The sequence below is a fragment of the Lissotriton vulgaris genome, chromosome 2_1 (genome assembly GCF_964263255.1).
Source record: "Lissotriton vulgaris chromosome 2_1, aLisVul1.2, whole genome shotgun sequence".
Taxonomy (NCBI): Eukaryota; Metazoa; Chordata; class Amphibia; order Caudata; family Salamandridae; genus Lissotriton; species Lissotriton vulgaris.
Window position 1 is genome coordinate 1040139604 of NC_141687.1, and position 21957 is coordinate 1040161560.

Consider the following 21957-nt stretch of genomic DNA (forward strand, 5'->3'; position numbering starts at 1 on the left):
GCTTCTCGTCAGGCGGCAGAGACAGCATTGTCCAAGGCAGAAAGGGACTTTTCAGGTGCAAGAGAAATCTCCTTCCACCACTCTAAATGCAGACAAGGCCTATTAAGGTGACAGTGAAAACTCCTGCCAATATGTTGAATGCAGCCCACGTCTATTCAGCCCAGCCCAGACTCATTCAGGAAAGGCATGCCACACATCAAACTCCCCCTTCCCCACAAGTGGCTGTCTGAGAGAATGCACAACCCCAGCCCCTGTCGCTTCAAAGTCAGTCAGTCCACAAACCTGCAGAGGCACACAGGATGGCTAAGCAACATTTTCTAAAAGGGGTATTTTCAAACACAATATAAAAATCACCTTTACTAAAAGATGCATTTTTATATTCTGAGTTCAGGCATACTAAACTCCATCTTTCTATCCTATCCCAGTTGGAAGTTGTATTTATAAGAACTTATAAATAAACTTCTATTCTACCCTATGGGACAGGTAGCCTTTCAATAGTGAAAAACGAAATACACTGTAGTTCAATATCAGGACATGTCACACACCTCAGTACATGTCTTACCTTTCAAATACACTGCACCCTGCCCACGGGGCTACCTTGGGCCTACCTTAGGGGTGTCTTACATGTAAGAAAAGGGAAGGTTAGGGCCTGGCAAGTGGGTGCACTTGCCAGGTCAACATGGCAGTACCAAACTGCGCACAGACACTGCTGTTGCAGGTCTGAGTTACATTTACAGGCTGCTCATGTGGGTGACACAATCAGTGTTGCAGGCCCTGGGCACACAGAGTGCACGGGACTAGGGACTTACCTGTAAATCAAGTATGCCAATCATGGAATCACCAATCAATAAACCCAATTTTCATGGAGGGCATATGCACTTTAGCACTGAATGGCAGTGGTAGGTGCCCAGAGTCCTAAAACCAACAAAAACAGAAGGCCAAAAAACAAAAAGTCTGGAGGTAAACCGGCTGAAAAAGCAAAGTCCAACAGGGGCTTTCAGCCAACCCTTTTCAACTATTGGTCTGTTACAGTGTCGTTCATGTTTTTCTTCCACCCACTAAAGTATGCAGTATGGGCGATTGGTCTGCCTACTTCAGACACACGTTAACTTCACTAAGTGAAGACATTACACCCATTCACAAGGAGCACATACACTCACAATGTAGTTCCCACTGCATGCCAGAGACTACTATGAAATGGGCACTTTAAGATCAAAAAGATATTTTTGGGGTTGGCTATTTTTTAGATAGATGAGGACCCAGCAGCTTCCGTAATAAGGTTTTACATAAATCATGTCAGAACAAAGCTGGCATAGCAAAGAAAAAAGGCTGACTTCCAATGCCTGAACTTTTGCTTTGCCAAACTTTGTTTTGTTCTTCCTTTATCATTTCCTTTATCATTTACTGCTATGATCACTGTTTTTGTTCTTTGGAGAGCTCTGTTTGGAAGCACTCAATTGGAGGCTTAGATGATTTCTGGGTAAACAGGAATCACTACAGAAGTGATGTATTATCTCTATGCCTATCAAGCAACCCTCAACCATAAGGTACTGTCTCACAAATGCCACCTTGGAGGACAAAACTATGTGAGGGCAGCAGGTCTCCACGCCCCTCATGCCCCCTTGACAATAATGCGCCCTCTCACATTTTCTACCTTAGAGGCCATAATAAGGGACGGCCCAGGCGCCACAATGCTGATGGACTTTGAAGCAATTTTGCACCATATGTAACAACGCTTACATATTGTGGAGGTGAGTGCCTTGATGCACATGCATGGTCAAAATTCCCATCTTGGCACTGCCCAAGAAGCCTTTCTGTGTGCGGATAAGGAAACAGATATCTGGTTGAGGCAGCAGTGTCATATTTCCCGCCTTTGTTAGTCCAGACGACCCCCGGAGCACCTATCTGTAGCTTTGGTGGGAAGGCAAAGGCTAAACATACCATCCACCCTTGGCCAATAAGTGTGCATGTCTTTGTTTGAAGCACCAAGAGAGTCATGGGCACGAAATAAGACTAGACCAGACTGCCCTTTGCGGGAACAAGAGAGGAACACCAGATGGGCTACATCGAATGGAGGTAACAAAGGGACAGAGGTCCCCTAACAGAGACAACCACAGGGAGTTGTAGCAGGCAACGGCTGGTAAGGTTGGAGAATAGGTCGGCCTCTAAGCGCTTCTATAGATACATTTTAAAAAATGTATGATGGAAGACTAAATCTCCAAACTGCGGGAAAGCAGTGCTCCTGATACCCAATACATGCAGCCAGCATTCCAATCACTGGCTACTCATTACATTTTTCCCTGGCAATAAAAACTGTAGAAGCAGGCAAAATATACCAGAGAGGGATAATCACTGTTGTCCACAGCAGTGTACTTATGCTTATGGCACCTAACACATCTTTCCCCATATGGGCCACCATTACGTTCATAACTGAAAAATTCAGACGCGTTTTAGATAGAAATTATTTAATGCGAGGAGTTAAAATATTCCTTATAAAACCTAAATAAGCTCTTCATTTCAATTTTCTCCCATTAAGCACCTTGCTGCCGGTAGGCATGCTACCATTGATATTTTAATCATGCTTCCATTGATAATTAAACAACTCGCATTCTTTGTATTTATTTTGTGAAGCGCCTCAGTGAAGCTGCTCCTCCAAATATCAGAGCCCTACCTTGGGATCAACTCACAAAGCAGATTCAGGCTCTCTGCAGAGATTCCTTGCACTGCTTCATGCTTGCAGCTGCGTAAGCCAGAAGATTGGGATCTATGCTGGCCGCTGGCAATAGCCACAATCCCAGGCCTATTCCAGGACTCCAGTGATGTGCTGCTGCTTGGTTCCATTCGAGCCTTAAAGCAAGTCATAGCCCAGCAGGAGCCTGAAGCAGCCATGCCAAGTACTATGCATCCGGGGTTAGACTAACACACTTTAATGCGGATGTCCGCATTAGAATGCATTAGTCACGCATAGAGATTTTGAGATCATGCGGTACTCAAAAATACTGTGACACAATTTACCCTGCAGGCAGGACTTGGGTACTCTGACTCGTGGTAACGATGATGAGGGCCCAGCACAGCAGGATACATTAGACTGAACACCGTAGCGCAGATAGACCAAGAGCCTCTTCCCAGCACCCTATCCCCCAGCACCTACAGACCCAAGTCTCACATTTGGCAGTTGAATGTCAATCATAAATGCACTTAATCTGGAAACTTGACAGCTATGGTATTATGGCACATGAGGCTCATTTGCAGGCTGTATGGCCTCTCGCATCCTCTTTGGTACAGTTGGGTCCCACAGTGCCCTTCCAATTCAGGTGCTTTGAAGCAGTTTTAAGATCTTAAAGTTTTTCATTGCTCAAATGGGTGTAATTTATGATATTTATATGTTTCACTGGTCTTCATTGCTTGATTTTGCTTGTGAGAAAGTGTCACTCATAGCCGTTAAATGTCACTCATAATTACATTGAAATTTTGAAAATGTCACACATAGGCAATCTAAAACCTTGCCATCTATGTTGAAGGTTGCTGCAGGCACTGTCATGCAGAGTCCCTGAGCGCAGTTCTGTTCAACGTAAGCAGCGTCGGATTGGTAACGTGGGCATTCGGGCAAAGCCCGAGGGCCCGGGGTCCGAGTTCCACCTGAGGGCTGCTTTTGAGCAGCCTGTGGGCCGATTTGGGCGGTGTCTCTGTTGTTCGACTATACCTCCAGCGGCCCAGTGGGTGTCTAAGGTAGCCTTCCTTTATGTAAAATTACGCTGAACCAGTGATTTGAGGGAAGGCATTATGCAAATGTGGGCCGATTTTTTTTATGCGTGCCCGGTCTGATATTTAATCCCAATCCAACCCTGAACGTAAGGTACATGTAGCGGCACCACGTAATGACGGGGGATTAAAAAGCGTAGCCCGCCCCTTGCAGCAACTGGTATGGGAGAGAGTGGACAAGCACGAACCTCGCTATAGCATCAGATGCCTTTTCAAATATACAATGCAGTGATATTTAATTATACACATGCCAGGCCATGACAGTGAAGCTGGTAAGGCTGCAAGCAACCCAGACAGTGTTGGCGAGCTAAAAGTAGCTGGAGATTGACCGGTTGGAGACACCTGGTTTAAAAAGTCAGGTTCATTCCAGCTTCACAATAGAAATCTGGCTTGAGACGGCAGAATAAACAGTTTCAGTCAGCCCATAACCAAGACTTTTCAAGACCATCTGCTGATCATAGGACTAAAAACCTTTACACTTTTTATTACACGTGGGATGTTTAGTTACAGGGATGAGGTGGTCACGCACTATAAACTAGCCATGTTCACATTATGAGAGCTAAGCCAAAGCTGCTGACAAATTAGAAGGGTTGAGGTCAGTGTCCCTCTGAAATGAGCTCCCCGTCGGGCCCCTCTTTTAGTATCCAAGGGATTTCAGCGATATTGTCCTAGTTTTAGAGCACATTGTTTACCTCATCACTTGGAGGGCAAACAAAATATAAGAAATCAGCTGCGTTTGTATAGACTAGAAACTGTAGAAACAAATCGCAAAATAAACAGTCATTTTAGAAATGCGTCACTCCTCCCTTCTTCACAGAATCTCTACATCAGAGTTTTTTTTGTACTTTGTCTTCTTTGGCCCCCACTGGCTCATTACTGGAAAGTGACAACCCCCAACTAAGACATTTTTATGATCTGAACCCCAAACAATACACAGAAACATGTGTATACCAAACAAAAACAAAAAAGTGCTAATATCGAAATTGTAACCAGAATGTTGTAGTATTTAAAAATTATAGTTTCATTTGTAAAAAAATTGAGATATGCTGCTTGCTAGATTATCATTCAGTCTTTTTTGCTCCAATGCATGCTCTCTTTTTGTAGCTGTATGCTATTTCTTCATTTGCGGTCACTATTCGTTCTTACTATATTCCTTTTGCGGTGCGTGTGCTTCTCCCACAAATCAAGATAAACATCCAATTTCAAATTCCTTCACGTTTACACAGTATTTTCAGATTCCTTCACATTTACACCACGTTTTAGCTTTTTCAATGGCCAGTTTTGATTTTATATGTATGTATACTTTATTAATTTGCTATCAATTCATTTTCTAAACCGCTGAGGACTCTGTGAGTATGTGTTGTGGAACCCCCCACCCCACCCCTTGAAGTCAATGGAGTGCTCCGGGGTTCTAATGGCTGGTAGAAGCCTGGAACTTCAACATGCCAATGTTTGTTCATAGCAACAGATGTGAACAAAGGCCTCACAGAGCCGAGGGGATTTCAACTCCCTCTGCCTCTGTGAGGCCTTTGTTTAGAACATTCTGCCCTCTAGGGGTAGAATGTTCCAATAGCCTTAGAGCCCTTCGTAGCGGTCTCTACCAGCCATTAAAGGCCCGCTCCAATGTTAAAGGAGCGGGACTTTAATGGCTGGGAGAATCCTGCTACGGCGGGCTCTAAGGTTATATTGAAATATTGGGAGTTTTCTCAAAAAGCCTGTGGCTCATAACCCTGTGCCTTTAACAACCATCAAAGCCCTCAGAAGTGGTCTATAATGCTATACTGAAATTGACTGGTTCTCTGAGCAGCTTAATCATCGGTTCCAAAAAAAAGAATTATCCAGCAAGAAGCAAGTTTCTTCATCTTGAACATCAAATTGTTATTGTTAACTACAGCTTGTATAGCCCAAATCACCTACAGGTCTCAAGGCGCTTTTTGACAGAAGAAAGCTAAGCCAACAAAAAACAGAAGCATAGAGCTATACCCTTAAGTGGAGCTTAAAGCTTCTCTGAACAGGAATGTTTTTAAGGATTTCCTGAACTGCAACAGATTAGATTCTTTACGAAGAGATTCAGGAAGTTTGTTCCAAACCTGTGGGACAACCACGGAAAAAGATCTACCACCTTTCGTAGCTAATTTATAGCGAGGGCAGGACAGTAGTTGAGTATCTGAAGACCTTAGTGATTGTGTCGGTCTATAGACTCCAAGGCCTTCTTTAATGTAAGCCGGAGCTTGACCATAGATTGCCTTATGGGCAATGCACAAACTTTTAAACTCCACCCATTGTTTTATGGGGAGCCAATGTAGCTTACATAACAATGGTGATGCATGAGTGCGTCTAGGTAGCCGAATGTTCAAAGAAGCTGATTGTTTAGCATAATTCTTGACAGAAACAAGAGATGTACAATACTTATAGTGACGGGGACACATGCAATACAGGTGAATTTAACACAAATAGTAGTCATACCTAAAACCATATTTACCTCGCCCATCAGGATATCTATTACTCAAGAAAAAACAGAATACTCAAAATATCACAAAGCGTAATTGTGTATTTCTGATACAGGTCTCAAGTAACACAAAAACTGATATGTTGCCAATTAAAATATACAAAAATACAAGTTGATATGGGACATGAATCCTAATTAGCCAACATGTAAAAGGTCATTTACATGTCCGTTTATTTACAGATTTGGTTGATTAATCATTACCAGTTTATGCATATTGTCCAGTAAGATTAGCGTGCGAAATCTGGTTCTCACCCTTCCATCGTTCTAGCACCACAGAGGAAAAACAACTGTCTGGTATATGCAAAGTCACGCTGTTTCCAAAATCTTATCAATTAGGTTCATCATAACAAAAGCTTTTTAAACCAACAGTACATAATAAAAATAATAAAAATGGAGCATGCTCAGGCTCCGGAAATCGGAAAGACTCAAACACTGTCATTGTTAACCAAAGACTCAAAATAAGAATAACTCTCAAAAAGTCTTAACAAGTTAGCACATTATCACATCTATACATCTTCAACTTCAATGCCTTATTTCAGCATAAGTATTCACAGGAGTCATCATTCTTTGTGCAACGCTGAGTCCTGAAGATGGTCTTGAGGACCAATTTGGCCATAAAATACTGAAACGTCGACAACGCACCCTTATTTAGTTGGAATATCACAAATTAATGGGCTGTTAGATGTTGTCCACATTGTCTTTGGTAAAAAGGGTGATTACACTCGCATCAATACCTTTATAAAAGTTGAGAAAGTTGAAGTGATTGTTTTGGTAGCATCAGTGTTGCTATTTGTATATACTGCTTGCCAATTTTTTTAATGTTTTGTATAATGAATTACATATAATGAGATAAATATAAATGAAGTAAAATCATTTGTTTTTTCAATACATCCGTGAATGTAACCTTTTTTGCGATTTACTAATTGGATCACATGTGTGACTGTGAAAAAGTGTCAAACTTATTTTGGACATAAATAATTCCTCAAGGCATATATTTTGTAAAAAAAAAAATTCTTTCAGCATAAGGCACTAGAAGTAGGGCGAAACTGAGCTTTTTAATGGCTTTGTACAATTGAACTTTATTAGGCAGTTTAAAGGCAACTGGAGTATGATGTGGACACCCAGACTTCCTCATCGGGTGCAGGAAAGAGTATAAGCAAACCACGCATAATCATTTTTAAGAGTTCCCGGCAAAAACATCTATGGGACACAAACATTTCATTAATAAGAGCACACAACAGCAACTAACAGAAACCCGGCAAACGAAAATAATTTTCCTGAAGCAAACGTTCTTAGCTTTGTGGCAAGAGTTGAGCACCTTGGAAGATAGTGCACTGTTGACTTCTGAAGCACCTATGATCCAGAAGTAGAATAAAACATTGTGCGGAGAAAGAAAAATGCTGAAAACAAATATCGCTCAATCAAGACCTGTGCAAACATCTACCACAAGTGATAACGTGTGAAAATGATGTTAGTATTCAATAGAAATAATGGGTTGAAAGATCATTTTCAAATACTGAATGATCCCAAAGTAGATGTCATTCTCCTAAAGAGGAAGTCCACTTTTAAAAATGTTGGATTCACCAAATTCCTTCCTCTACTAAATAACTCGGTCTGCGTGCTGTATCCTAGATAGTGCACTAAAAGGAAGGGAGGTCAAGGGAATACATATGAACAAGCATGCACTGTGGGCTAAATCTTCATGAGTTCTATGGCACCATAATTTGTCAGGAGAGTGGTAATGTAACATTAACTCTGCTGATATGTGCCACATCGATATGGGGATGGTTCTAGAGCTCTGTAGTTCACCATAGCTGCTACCCTCTACGATAGCGGTGCTTGTGATGCACCTGTTGAATAAGAATCGTTTTGTTTTAATTCTCACACACAATTGCCCTGCAGCAGAACGTAGTAAATAGAAAAAAACAAAACACTCCCTTGCCCGCATATTTTGAGGCAAGGAAGGGTCTTAATTAATGATATGGCTATCTAATATCTTGTAGTGAATAGCAGGACTGTATACACAAATATTGCTGATCATATGCTAGTACAATTTAAATAAATCATATTGAAAGGAACATTATAAAACCAATTTAGTGCATTCAACTTCACTTTCAGAAAGTAGAGACATTTTTCTACAATATGTACATACCCACACATATACATTATATATATATTTATATATATATATATATATGTATATATACACATACACATACACACATACATAATATATATATATACACACACACACAGACTCTGAAGACTTGGCTAGAACAAACCAAACATTAATGCAATTTGCATACATTAATTTCAAACTCAAGTTGCACTTAACCAGAGTAAGCTACTCATGACATCAAGTAGCTTCCTTGAAACACACTTTTTACTGTAAGATCCACTTGAGTAGATTAATATGCAAAACAGTAGGACACACAAGTGTCATTCATCTAATCAAAGCAGGAGATGCAAGGAAACATACCATCATAGTAGACAATGGCTCCAACAAGCTTGTCTTTTCTTAGCATTGGGAAGAGCTCCAGGGCTTTTGATTTGCTGAGAATATAGCTGCTTTTCAGACACTGACTTCCAGCCACAAGGTCATAAGCTTTTATTCCAACCCAGTAATAAGGCAGCTGCCACCACCTAAAGCAGAACAGGCAAATTTCAATTAGGAAAGATTTAAATATCTCATAACACTGATCTGTAATAAAATATTAATAAGCTGCCTGTATTGAGAATAATGTTCTACGCTCTCCGGCAGAATTCAAACCACAAAAGCGACACGAAGTAATTCCCTATGCTTCGCTTTGGAGTGTACTCGGGGATATTCCCTTCCCAGTGAAAGAAAGCCGACAGGAGCAATGCACGGCTTCTGGAGTATGTAAGCTGTTCTTTTTCTGTTCCTTTCGGTGTGTGCAGCGAGGAGACACAAACGCGCCCAGGGCACAAAGGGGAACTCAATGATGGCCTCAACACCTGAGAGAAACGCTTCCTAATTCCTACTAATGCTGTAAATAAACACAGAATATGTTTGCTGAAGTACCACTTTTAGTTTATATGAACAACTGCCCCCGGAAGCACAGAGCTGCTCCTATGACAATCTTAATGTCCCCCTTGTTGACGCCGCGGTATATTTACAACGTTTGGAGTTCGTTCCCAACTAGCACAGGAATGCGCTTAAATTGTGTCTCCCAGTTAATGAATGCATATACCTACAGATACTCCTTGATGCTTTTAATATTATTCATTACAGTACAGCTGCACATAGCAGAGACAGCTGTTGTAATGGGAAGCAAACACTGGTTAAACCTATATGTTTGGCTTTTCTATGGTAAACGTTGAACTAACGCTGCAAGTGATGAAACACATGAAGTGGGTCGGTAGCTGTGACAACCTGGATACAAAGCCTAAGACAAATGCAAAGTATTTGAGATTTTAAGAACTGTTAGCCAGTGTATTTTGCGACATTTAAAGAAAATAAAGATCACGTTGACTCCAACTCATTTGTCTGACAGATTACTTGCAAATCCATAAAACACCCTAAATGTATAACATTTAAACTCAACCCTCCAGTACCAAAGACCTGCAAAGGCCATCTGCTTACATGACAATAGACCAGAGAGGCCGGGAAACTCGATTTTTTTAAAGCCAAAAATGGCTATATTTTAGCGGTTGCCCACCCTAAATTGTTTTTACGCCAACAAGGGTCAGCTCGTCCGTTAAGCGGAGGAGTGTCGCCCCCACTAAAAAAAAGCCCCCAAAGATAGAAAAATAAAATAGTAATAAAGTTAATGTATTACCATTTAATTTTTCAAACCCCGTCCTGAGCCAAGCGTAAGGACCGGGAGCGGGGCTTTCTGATTTCTGCTGCTGCCAGTCAGGCAGCAGCAAATAGCAGTGGTAGGCAGGGCACTTAGGTTTAAAGTGCACAAGTCTTTTTGGCCGGACGTCTAGCGACGGCCAGCCAGACATGCTCTGTTCAAACTTTTCTAACCCAGCTGTCTTAAGACAGCTGAGTTCGAGACTGCATAGGGCTCCAGTGCCTCAGGAGAGGAGAGAGAGGCTGCTCCCTCCAATCCTGGTGCTGCTCTCATGCAGCATGATAGCAGCACCAGGATTGATTCCTGCAACTTCCTGAAGCCTGCCTGCCCATCCGGAGAGAACCCCCGAGCTAGGAGGAGGACGTCGCAGCAGGAAGAAGTTAAATGGATTGATACTTTTATTTTTGCCCCCTCCCGCCTCACCCCCCTCCTTCCATGCCAACTGCCACTGCCAATAAGGGCTTTACTTCAGCTATTTTCCAACTTATATTGATTCTAGTTCAATAGAAGTCAGTGGGTTAAAGACATTCCCCAGATTATGTTTTTTTAATTCTCGCAATTTCCTGATCTGAAATATTGGCCTGTATGCAACTGCAAGAGTACAAATTAACTCAGGGAAGAGCGAACTCATGCAATCTACATAAAATTGATTTTTCAACACACAGTGAGTGACCTTTGTACTGCCCTCATTCTGGAGTAATAAGTGTAGTGAAGTCTGAGTCTATTCAGAGGGATGATGAGCAGTTCTGGAGTAACAGAAGGCTAAGCAGAGAGAGTTTTTATGACCCTACCCCATCAATCAATCAATCAATCAATCAATCAATCAACTAGTACATTTGTAGAGCGCTTCTGGTCACCCATGAGGGTATTCAGGGGCTGCCAGGGTGCACATAATTAGCCAGATCTTCAGGGATCCTCGGAACTCTGGACAAGATGGGGATGTCTGTAAATAAGGAGTTTGCTTGTTCCATGTCTTCGCTGCTAAGTAGGATAAGAAGGGCCCTCTGCATCTGCTACTTCGGATGCCAGGGGTGAGAGTTAGAGAAAGAGATGCGGAGTGGAGGGTTCTAGTGGGCTGATGGAAGTGCAGGAAGTGGTTTAAGTAAGCGGGTCCGCAGTTGTGTAGGTCCTTGTATGCATGGGTCAGGAGCCTGAACTGGCATATTTTCCGGGCAGGGAGCCACTGTAGTTTCCGCAGGTAGGGAGAAATGTGGGTTCATCTAGGGAGGTCCAGCGGGTCTGGCTGTGGCATTCTATACAGTCTGTAGTATTTGGAGGAGGTGAGCTAAGATCCCTGCTTAGAGAGCATTGTTGTTGTCCAGTCAGCTGCAGAGGGGGGCCTGGGTGATGGTGCATCTTGAGCTTTGGGTTTAATGTTAATATCTTCCGAAGCATGCCGAGGATGAAGAAGCATGAGGAGGAGACAAATTTGACCTGAGTCATCATGGTTAGCTTGTTGTTCAGGATGATGCCTAGGTTCCTAGTGTGGTCAGTGGAGGTAGGAGTAGGACAGCGTTCCGTGGCCACCAGGATGCACCCCAAGGAGAGCTTTTGTTTCCGAAAATCAGAACTTCTGTCTTGTTCGTGTTGAGCTTCAGGCAGTTGTCCTTTATCCACTTGGCGAAGTCTGTCATGTAGTGGTTGAAGTTGGTGGTATATTCAGAGAAGGAGAGGATTCGTTTTGTGTCGTTGGCATAAATATGATGTTGAGCCCATGGGTTTCAGAGATTCTGGCCAGGGGTGTCCTAAGTGTTGAAGAGGATGAGGCTGAGGGAGGATCCTTGGGGTACTACACAGATAATTTCCTTGGGTTCGGAGGTGAAAATTAACTTTTTGCATTCTTGCAGTGAGGAAAGAGGCAATCTATCTGAGAGCGGCTCTTTGGATACCTATGTTGTGTAGAGTTGTGATGAGTGTGTGACGGGAGACCGTATCGAAGGGTGAAGAGAGGACTAGGAGGATCAGAGCTGCAGTCTCTCCTTGGTCGAGTACGGTGCTGATGTCACTATTAGCTGTGAAGAGGGCTGCCTCAGTCCTGTATCTGCTGTGGAATCTGGATTGGGAAAAGTCGAGTAGCAGTTTCAGTTCCAGACACGAGGAGAGTAGTTGGTTGATAGCTTTTTTTAATACTTTGTCTGGGAGCGGGGAGCTCGGTTGCTATTTGTAGAGTTCTCTGGGGTCGGACGATGGTTTCTTTAATAGGGCGTTGAGTTTTGTTTTTTTCCAGGCATTGTAGAAGGTGGGCGGGGCAATTGAGAGTTGAATAAATCAGTGAATATATGGTTTATTCTGGCTTCGCCTAGGTTGAAGATGTTGGAACTGTACCCTAACTGGGTGTGTTATAAGTTCAAATTCAATAAAAAGTTTTCTTTTTTAAATCTAAGGACATAGGTCGATTGGGCCCCTGAATAGATCAAGTACATGATGAAGGCGGAGCCCTGTGAAGCAAGGCAGCCCCCTCCCATTAGTCGGATTTCATTGGTGGTAGTGGGGTCATTGTGTTGGTTGAATAAGACGGTCACCTTGGGCTGGGGTTTGAAGTTTCTGTAGACGTTGGTGATTTTGTTGTGGAAAAAGTTTGCAAGGTTGCCTCAGAGTTCCCGTGAGGGAGTAATGTTGTTTGTTGCAGCTGAGGGGGTTGGAGAATTCTTTGATAAAGTTGAACAGTTCTTTGCTGTTATGGGAACTTTATTCGATCCGTGAGGCTAAGGCATTTTTTCTTCGATTCTCTCAACTGTCTCAGGTAGAGGTTGAGGGCTGTCCTGTAGGCAGCCTTGTCTGTCGTGCCCTTGCTGGTGCACCATCTATTTTCGAGCCAGGCTAGCTTGAATCCAGTGGCAAGGTGAGCAAGGGACCCACGTCTGGGCATTCCCTGCCAACTTGCGGCAAACAGGCAAAACCAAAAGGGGATTGCCTAGCTGAGGCTGGCTGGTTAGCCAGAAACCAGTCTCAGTATGCTTGTTTCCGGTCCAGGGAAGACATGGCTTGGCAGTTCTGTGCTGGACTGTTCCCATGAGGCACAGGGTCAGACTGATTTGCATATGGCCATGTCTGAACTGGGGAGGCGGAGTGAAGTAAAGAATGATGATGGATTAAACCCAGATCAGTTGACTGAGGGTGAGTACTTGCAATGTTGAACACTCCGCCCATCATCCACTTTGGTTTTGCTTTGTTCGCCCAAAGTTGGCAGGGTATGCCCAGACGTGGGTCCCTTGCTCACTTTGCCACTGGATTCAAGCTAGCCTGGCTGAGGACGGCTGATTAGCCAGAAACCGGTCTCAGGATGCTTGTTTCCGGCCCAGGGAAGATATGGCTGGGCAGTTCGATGCTGGACTGTTTCCATGAGGCACAGGGTCAGACTGATTTGCATATGGCCATGTCAGAACTGGGGTGGCGGAGTGAGCTAAAGAATGATGATGGATTAAACCCAGATCAGTTGACTGGGGGTGAGTGCTTGCAATGTTCAACACTCCGTCCATCATCCCCTTTGGTTTTGCCGAGAAAGCAGACATAACATCCTTACCTCAACAGACAGTAAATGAAGTGATAGATTAATACAGTCCAGAAGTATCTCAAAACCCAACACAACGGCATACTGCAATATAGCAGCCATGCTCCTCTTACGGCCAACTAAGTTTTTGTATTACCAATTGAATTAAACCTCATTCTAAGGATTACGGGGACAAAGACATAAGAAGGGGAAAAGCGCAAAGTATCCAGGGAACTAAACAGATAATATTGACACCAGAATATAAAACGCAGGGCAGTTATCACATCTTAAATAGAAGCGATATATGAAACTTATGGCAGAAATCTAGGAACTAAAACCCATACCATCGTTAGATCATGTAGCAGTCCAATTTCTTCCAGGAGACATCAATACAATAATAGAACGAACATTAACCACATGGCAGACGTCAGAGTTAGCACAGGTAATACAAAGTAGCTCTGATCGATTTTCAGCCTGGGGAATACAAATATCAGCACCTGTAATACCCCGCTACCCATTTCCATTAAAAGAAACTGTAACGCAACATACCAAAAGGAAAGTAAATCAGATGGCACTATCCACACAGGTCTGCTCAATTTTACAAAATGCAAAAGGTAGGAGTGGTACAGTCCAGACCTTACATAGACCAGTCACAGAAATACACAGGGAGACTTAACTGAATCAAGATCAATGGAGGTGGCTACCCAGTGCACTTAGTAATAAAAGTAGTGATTGACAAAATAAGTTAGGGTTGTTAGCTCTGAAAGCGGTGCTACACACATGCTATCCAGGAATACAGCTGGGACTAGGCAATTAGTTACTTGAGGAGGGCCTTCCTATTAAGGAGTGGGCAAAATGCGACATAGTAGCCCTGCAAGAGACTTGGTTGCAGGAAGAAATACTGATAGCTGGCTTTACTCACTACACAGTAGCTGTGGAAAAATGCAAGCAATATGGCCGTGCAATAGGTAGATTGATAGTATACGTATCCACAGCTTAAAAAAATTATAACTGAACAGGTGAAATCCCCTGATCCTAGCATACAACTTGTTAAATACTATGAACAATAAATACTTAGGTAAAAGAAATACAATGATATTAATTAATTATTACACACAACTGAAGTTTCGAACTAAAATGGAGAAAAACGCTCTTCTAAATAAAACAATATCAGGTCTACGTTGTGCTGAGCCCACGTGAAATCTAATAGTGACAGGAGATTTCAATTCTATTTTGATATTCACGCCTGATGAATATGAAATCTTAACAGCAGATAATAAATATTGGTGTGTTAAACAGCAATCTAATGCTGAGACGAGTCGCGTGGACCGCACAGGTCAGCAACTACCAACAGACCTTGAATACCAATGTATGCGAGTGCTTAGCGGAAGAACGGAAGAATATAGACTGCCGAGAAAAACATACCACAGCCCAAGGGTGCAAACGACACTAGATTTTACAATTATAACACTTTCCCTAATGCCACTATTGGCCTATTTTTTCATAGAGTACACCACCTTGATCGCTCACTTGATACAATACATCACATTTAATCTAAACATGCCAAGATTTCATTCTACTAGTATACCAGAGGGCCAAATCATTTCAACAAAATAAAAACGCCTGAAATTGACAAACATAACTAAAACAGACGTGTTCTCAAAAAATAAACGATCTCCTGGCTGAACTAACAATTGAACCCATGAATAGGATCCAAGCTTGATCCCTCTTTTTAAAAAAAAATAGCCAAAAAAATGAAATAACCCGAAGTCAAGGTTAAAAGATATGATCACACTAAAGACATACCAAATGATCTACAAAAGCTAAAAAGAGATCTAAAAAGAACACAAAGGAAATTGCACTTAGACAAGACCGAGGGGATAATATGGGCAACATTTCGACAATTGAGAAAACAATATAAAAAGAGGATTTGGGAATTTAAAAAAAAAACGAAAATGGACAGGTTTTGGTCCAAATTAATCTATAAAGCAAGACATCCAAATTCAAATACATTTTGGCAGACAATAAATAACCTGACCAGGCATTGAAACATCTTAACTTCAAACGTTCAGGAGCAACAATGGATTAACTTTCTCATGGACAAATTTAAACAGAAACAGCCCCAAGACATGGGCGACTGTCAATCACTGGCCATGGTTCAGTCATCAGTGTATGAATTGCTCCCATCAACAAATCATTTACATTACACAACAGAGGATATAATAAACATAATAAACAAATAAAAAAGCAAAGGCGCTACTGGCTTGAATGGCATCCCGCAAGCCACATTCAAACATGAATCGGAATATTGGAGCACACATCTAGAGAAGCTTTACATGGATGTTGAGATCAATAATCAAGTTCCAGATAGTTGGCAGGGTTCGACCCCTATTTACTAAGGAGGAGATAGATCGAACCCCTCAAATTATAGGGTAACTGCCTTACAGGTTGTTGAAGCTAAATATTTTGCCTCACTAATCCTTGAAGATCTGGTCAATTGCTCAGGGAAACACAATTCGATCCCAAAAAGTCAAACAGGATTTCGAAAGGGGATCAGAACAATTTCTAACATTCTGTTAATCAGACTTATAGCAGAAAAATATAAGAACAAATAACAGGATCTGCACCTGTGCTTTATAGATCTAAAAGCTGCACTTGTCAGTGTAGACCGGATACTACTGTGGGCAAAATTAAAAGCCTGGGACATACAGGAGAGAATAAATATTAAGGGGTCTACTGTTGTTCTATACAGATACCTGGGTTCGAGTGAAGCTTGGGGATAGTGCTAGAATCTCCAGAAAAGTGTATACCACCACAGGCCTAAACAGGAGTGCGGGCTGGCCCCGAACCTGTTTAACTTATTTATCTCAGACCTATCTGGAAAACTCGATGGAATTGATTCACACTCACCAAACTTAGGTAAGCTGCAATTATCGCACCTTGGCTACGCAGATTACATTGTTCTCTTGTATCTAACTAAGGTTGGTTTGACAAGACTATTAAACAAACTCTCTGAATTTCTGTCCACAAATAAGCTGGAACTCAATACATCCAAAACAATGCATATTACAAACCGACTAACCCCTCAACATAACATCAGGCTTAAAGGCAAACTATTGGAGAATGTATCCTGCTACAAGTATTTGGGATTTTATATAGATGACATGTTCGTGATCAGAAAAACTACATGATACAGCGAGCGGGGCCTTAAAATTTGCATTCAGCTCACTGGCAAAGAAATTGGGGGGGGGGGGTTATTAAGACCGCTCCTGGCAACTATATCTGCCAAAGCACTGCCAACCTTATCTTACCCCAGTGCTGCTATGCATGGGAAGTACTCAGAGACTCTTAAAAACTTGATAACAAGTATTTATAAAAATGTTCTTCAGCCCCCCAGGACCGCCTCGCCAGCGCAAATGCGCTTAGAATTTGGGCTAATGAATGAAACACTGGGCAGACTTTACACATACATAAATGTGTGGTACCGGATAAAACAAAACACAGAGGAAATATATCCGCAATTAATCATTATGGTTGGAACTAGAAAAGGAAACAAATTGCCGGCCAACCAATTTTTGGAATACGTGCTTAAGGCTACTAGCATTATTGAACTGTGGAATAAAAACATGCTGTTTCCAACATTCAAGCTAGCACTAAATTATTATTATTATTATTATTATTAATTTAAATTACATTTGTAATGCGCACAGCTACCCTTGACAGGGTTTCCCGGCGCAGGCATGTCCACTACTGCAGTCTGAGTAAACGGAGAACTAATCACCAAGAGAAAAGCCAGGTCTTGAGATCTCGGCGAAACCTAAGGTAAGAAGATTCGTGTTTCATAGAACTTGGGAGGGAATTCCAGAGTCTAGGCCCAAGACATGAAAAGTAGCGGCCACCCATTCTGATTAGTTTAAAACTGGGTGTTGCATAATCGCCTTCAGGGGAGGATCGTAAAGACCGGGAAGGGATATATGGATGGATAAGTTCCTGAAGGTAGGCAGAAGCAGTCCCTTGTTTGATTTTAAAAACATAGCACAGGGTCTTAAATTTCATACAGCTGTCAATGCGGAGTCAATGCAGGTCCAGAAGAAAGGGAGAGATGGATATTTTTCTTGGGACGTGACATAGGAGGCGAGCTTTTTCAATACCTCCTGACTTCCGCCCAAGGAAAGAACGTTACCGTAGTGCAGGCGAGAGGTGACAAGTGCCTGGACTACCGTTCTTTAAGGGGAGTCCGGGAGCATCCAGATGATCTTCCGCAACCACCTTAAGATGGTAAAACAGGTCGCGGCAACGCTAACCACTTGTTGCCGCATTGAAAGATTGTTATCAATGATAAACCCAATATTAAGAACTTGGGTAACTGGTTGGGGAAGGGGACCCATTTCCTTGGGCCAATGTTGGGAACCCCAGAGATGCTTGTGTTTGCCTAAAATAACAAACTCGGTCTTTTCTCCTTTAAATTTCAAAAGATTGGAACACATCCACTCCGACACCCGACGCAGGCCAAGCTGAAGAGAAGCTATAGAAGCTTCTTTAGAGGAGGACAAAGAAAAGATAATTTGAGTGTCATCGGCGAACGAATATAGGGATAAACCCGCATCCTCCACAATGGTCGCCAGGGGTCTCACATAGATGTTGAAGAGCAAAGGGCTCAAAGTGGACCCCTGGGGAACTCCGTACGCAGATGACCGGATAGTAGATGAGGAATTGGAAGAGAAAACCTGAAACGTACGGTCGCTGAGAAAAAAGGCCAACCAAGTTAGAGCGGGCCTTCTACTCCTGCCGACTGGAGAGACTTTAAAAGGATGGTATGTGACACTGTCGAATGGGGTGCTCAAATCGAGTAGAATGAGCGACGTAGTCTCCCCCTGGTCAAGGCAGGAGCGGAATTTCTCGGTTACCCCCAACAAGGTGGTCTCTGTAGAAAAATGGGTTCTAAATCCTGATTGGGAAGGATGCAAAAAGCCCGAACTTTCCACATGAGCTGTGAGCTGACGATTCACATGTTTTTCCAAAATTTTGGAGAGCGCAGGTAGCAGAGAAATTGGGCGAAAATTTGAATTGTGGGATCGGCTCCGGACGTTATTAGCAAGGGGACCACCATAGTACGCTTCCAGTCCAGAGGAACGAAAGACTCTCGTAAAGAAGAGTTTAGAAGTTCTTTAAGAATTCCAAGGGCATCGGGTGAAAGCTGTTGCAGGATGTTAACAGGTAAGGGGTCTTGAGGAGAGCCAGATTTTACCCTAGCTAGCAGTCAAAAAAAGATCTGTCGTCCAAATAAGACCATGTAGAGATCTTAGCTGTTAGGGGAAGGTGGCTCTCGCAGATCGTACCGGACAGGAGACTCTCGGTGTTAACGGGAGTGGAGATCGTTAATGTGCTGTATATAGTCTCAACCTTAGTGATTAAGAAATTTGAAATATTGTTACACTGAATCTCGTCAAAGGCGGGTGGCAAAGGGGAGTTGTTCGATCCTGCCCGCTTCTTAACCATAGAGAATAATGCACGCAGACGGTTCAGTGAGTTGATAATGGTGTTCAAAACAAAGGAGGCTTTTGCCGCCTTACAGGCCAGGTGGTACATATTAAGGGCGGCCTTGTAATCGGACTTACAACTGGGGGCATAGAATTTACGCCATCTTCTTTCCAAGTGCTTACACTTGGATTTCATGGTCTTTAGATCATTATTAAACCATGGGGCGGGAGGGTAGTGAGTAAAACTGAGTTTCGGTACCAAAGGTAGGCAGGAGTTAATAGACCTAGCTAACCAATTAGACACCACAAGATTTAAGGATCGAAGGGGTAAATTGGCGTCTGGAGGATTCGCCATTAGAAGACTATTTGAGGAATCTAAATCTAGCTTGTTCCGGGGCCTCCGATTGCCTAGGTCACCCGTGAGGACTGGCGCAATATGCCCAGAGGTGGCTAATTGAAATTGAATAGCGTAATGATCGGACCACCCTAGAGGAAGAGCGGGTAAGCTGCAATCAAACTAAAGGTTAGACAAGATGGGATCCAACAGGTGACCCGCCTGATGAGTGGGCCCCTGATTTCGTAACAACAGATTAAGAGCTTCGAGGTCAGATAGAAGGGTAGTGCTCCCATTGTTCTGGGGGTCCTCTAAATGAAAGTTCAAGCCCCCAGAATAGTAAAATTGGCAGCCTTCATTACAAAAGAGGCTACTAAGTCGGGGAGGGCGGACAGCCATTTCTTGGGGTTACCGGGGGGACGGTAGATGAGCATGCCAGATAAGGTCATTTGAGGAGAAACAGTAAGTTTAAACAAAGCGGCTTCACAAACTGGGAAGGGCAGAGGCTCAAATTTACAGGATTATATAGATTTAAAAATTACCGCAATCCCACCTCCTTTCCTGGTTTCTCTATCACATCTAGAAATGATATAGCCAGGAGGAAGGGCGCTGGCAACATCTGGGCCTGAGCTGGCATGGAGCCAGGTTTCGGTAAGAAACAAGGTATCCGGTTTCTCTGCGTTTAAAAGATCAAATTTGTGTGCTTTGTTCTTGGGAAGGGAGCAGCAGTTAATACTCCAAAAATGTAGGTGCTTGTCTGTGTTTGGAAAGGAAATTTTGCGTGTAGAGATATCCATTCCTCTTGATACAGCAGTTAACAAATTAGCGTGCCTATGACCCAACACAAAATTACAATTAGGACATTTAAACCTACGTTTAAAAAAATTGCACATAGTACAAGAAGAGGAAACATTGCCTCTAAGTAGCAGGATGTCATTGGCAGCAGAAGTAAATAAATTGGGAGTGTTTGTAGCAATTTGGGCATAGTTGCTGACCGCTGGGCGCGGAAGGGCGCGAACGGGCGCAGAAGGGCTTGCCTCTGGCTCCCCTCCGGAGCGTCATCGGCGCGCTCACTGCGCGCGCTGCTCGCTTGCATCGGGTCGCTTTTGAAGCAGCGAAAGCAACGAGAGAGGCGGCAAGAGTGTCCCCCTGTCTGGCAAGCCCCGCATGACTATTACATTTTTAAAATGCGGGTATGTGGAAAGGTGCGCGAGGACTTTGAAAGACAATCTATCAGCAAATAGCCAGCAAATAGCCAGCCGGTTACTCAAATAAAGCCGCAAAAGTTCCATTCCCTGCTAGTTGACAAAGGCATCTTTGCCAAAAGATCTCACTCCTGGACAGTGATCATTAACTATAAAATCCTGAAACAAGAGGCCTACCTAGATTATACTTTCTCTATTCATATAAAAAGACAACTAATTGCATTGCGGTTAGGGAAGTTCCCCACTCTGGCGGATGCGCCGCACTGGAAACACATGGAGAACAAAGAATGCCATCTCTGTAGCAGTAAAAAGGAAGATTTTATTAATCTTGTATGTCACTGTAAGAAACGGCAAACAGCGCGAATCACCTTCTTAAGGAGAGCGTTCTTGGACAGAGAAATACATTTGTGTAGAACTGCTATCATAAGTGGACTGGACTCAACCGATCCCCAATGAATTGTAAATTGATAACGTTTTTACGCACTCATGAACAAGCACTGAAAGCAAAAGCACTTTAAAGAGCTAACTTGAACAGGGGAAGGCTATTTTTCATACTGTTTAAACGTTTTATGTTGATTTATATTGTAAAAAATGTAACATTGAAGTGTTTTTGAGTGAAAGAAATTGTGTATGTAAAATTGTTATGGTTTTAACTAACTAAACAATAAACTATTAACACCTTAGGTGCGTCGAACGTTCAGCACCCAGTGCTGAACGTTCAAATAACGAGCGCTGGCCCGTCGGCCAACGGTCGTACGCAGCACTGGGGAGGTATCGTTGCCGTCGGCCGTTGCCCGACGGCAGCGCTTAAGGGATTAATAATAAACTATTAATAATAACAATACTTGTGTCCTTCACATCAGAACCACCTAACCCACAGATAGCCGCTCGATGTGAAAATGAAACAGAAGGAACACATGAGAGTAAGGCTTGCAATTAACAAAAAAACTTAAAATGCTGCATGCACTGCAAAACAATATTGCAATGTGTACATGTAAAGGTGTAGTGTAGTTTCAAGAAGTAAACTAGTCCTTTCATGCATCTAATGGAAGCAGAATAACACATCCAAACATCCAAAAATAGTGAGTAAAATATGGCTGTGGACTATCCAAGATAAGATTGACAAGGTCTCAAGCCAATGGCTAAGGAGACTTGAACCAAAGACTACAAGGGCTTAAATAGTCTGAAGCAAAGCCCCTTTAGTATGTTTAGAGTACGTACAGAATACAATAAGTCTGTCTTTAATGAGGAAAGCGCCATTATTCTTCAAACCTATAAGCCAAATTCCAGGATTGATTATTTGAACACTCTCCACAATGGTTTTTCCAGGACTCTTGTAAAGCTTCCTATCAAAAA

The 21957-nt window shown here is 42.7% G+C and overlaps 1 protein-coding gene across 2 annotated transcripts in view; it reads right to left on the reverse strand.

The window, feature by feature from the left end:
* GPD2 (glycerol-3-phosphate dehydrogenase 2) overlaps window positions 1-21957 on the reverse strand; it is a 1314993-nt gene that overhangs the window by 692360 nt on the left and 600676 nt on the right. For both annotated transcript variants that reach the window (XM_086956671.1, XM_086956673.1), the window contains exon 6: window positions 8751-8914. In XM_086956671.1, the coding sequence (XP_086812797.1) occupies window positions 8751-8914 (164 nt within the window). The remainder of the gene's footprint in view (window positions 1-8750; window positions 8915-21957) is intronic.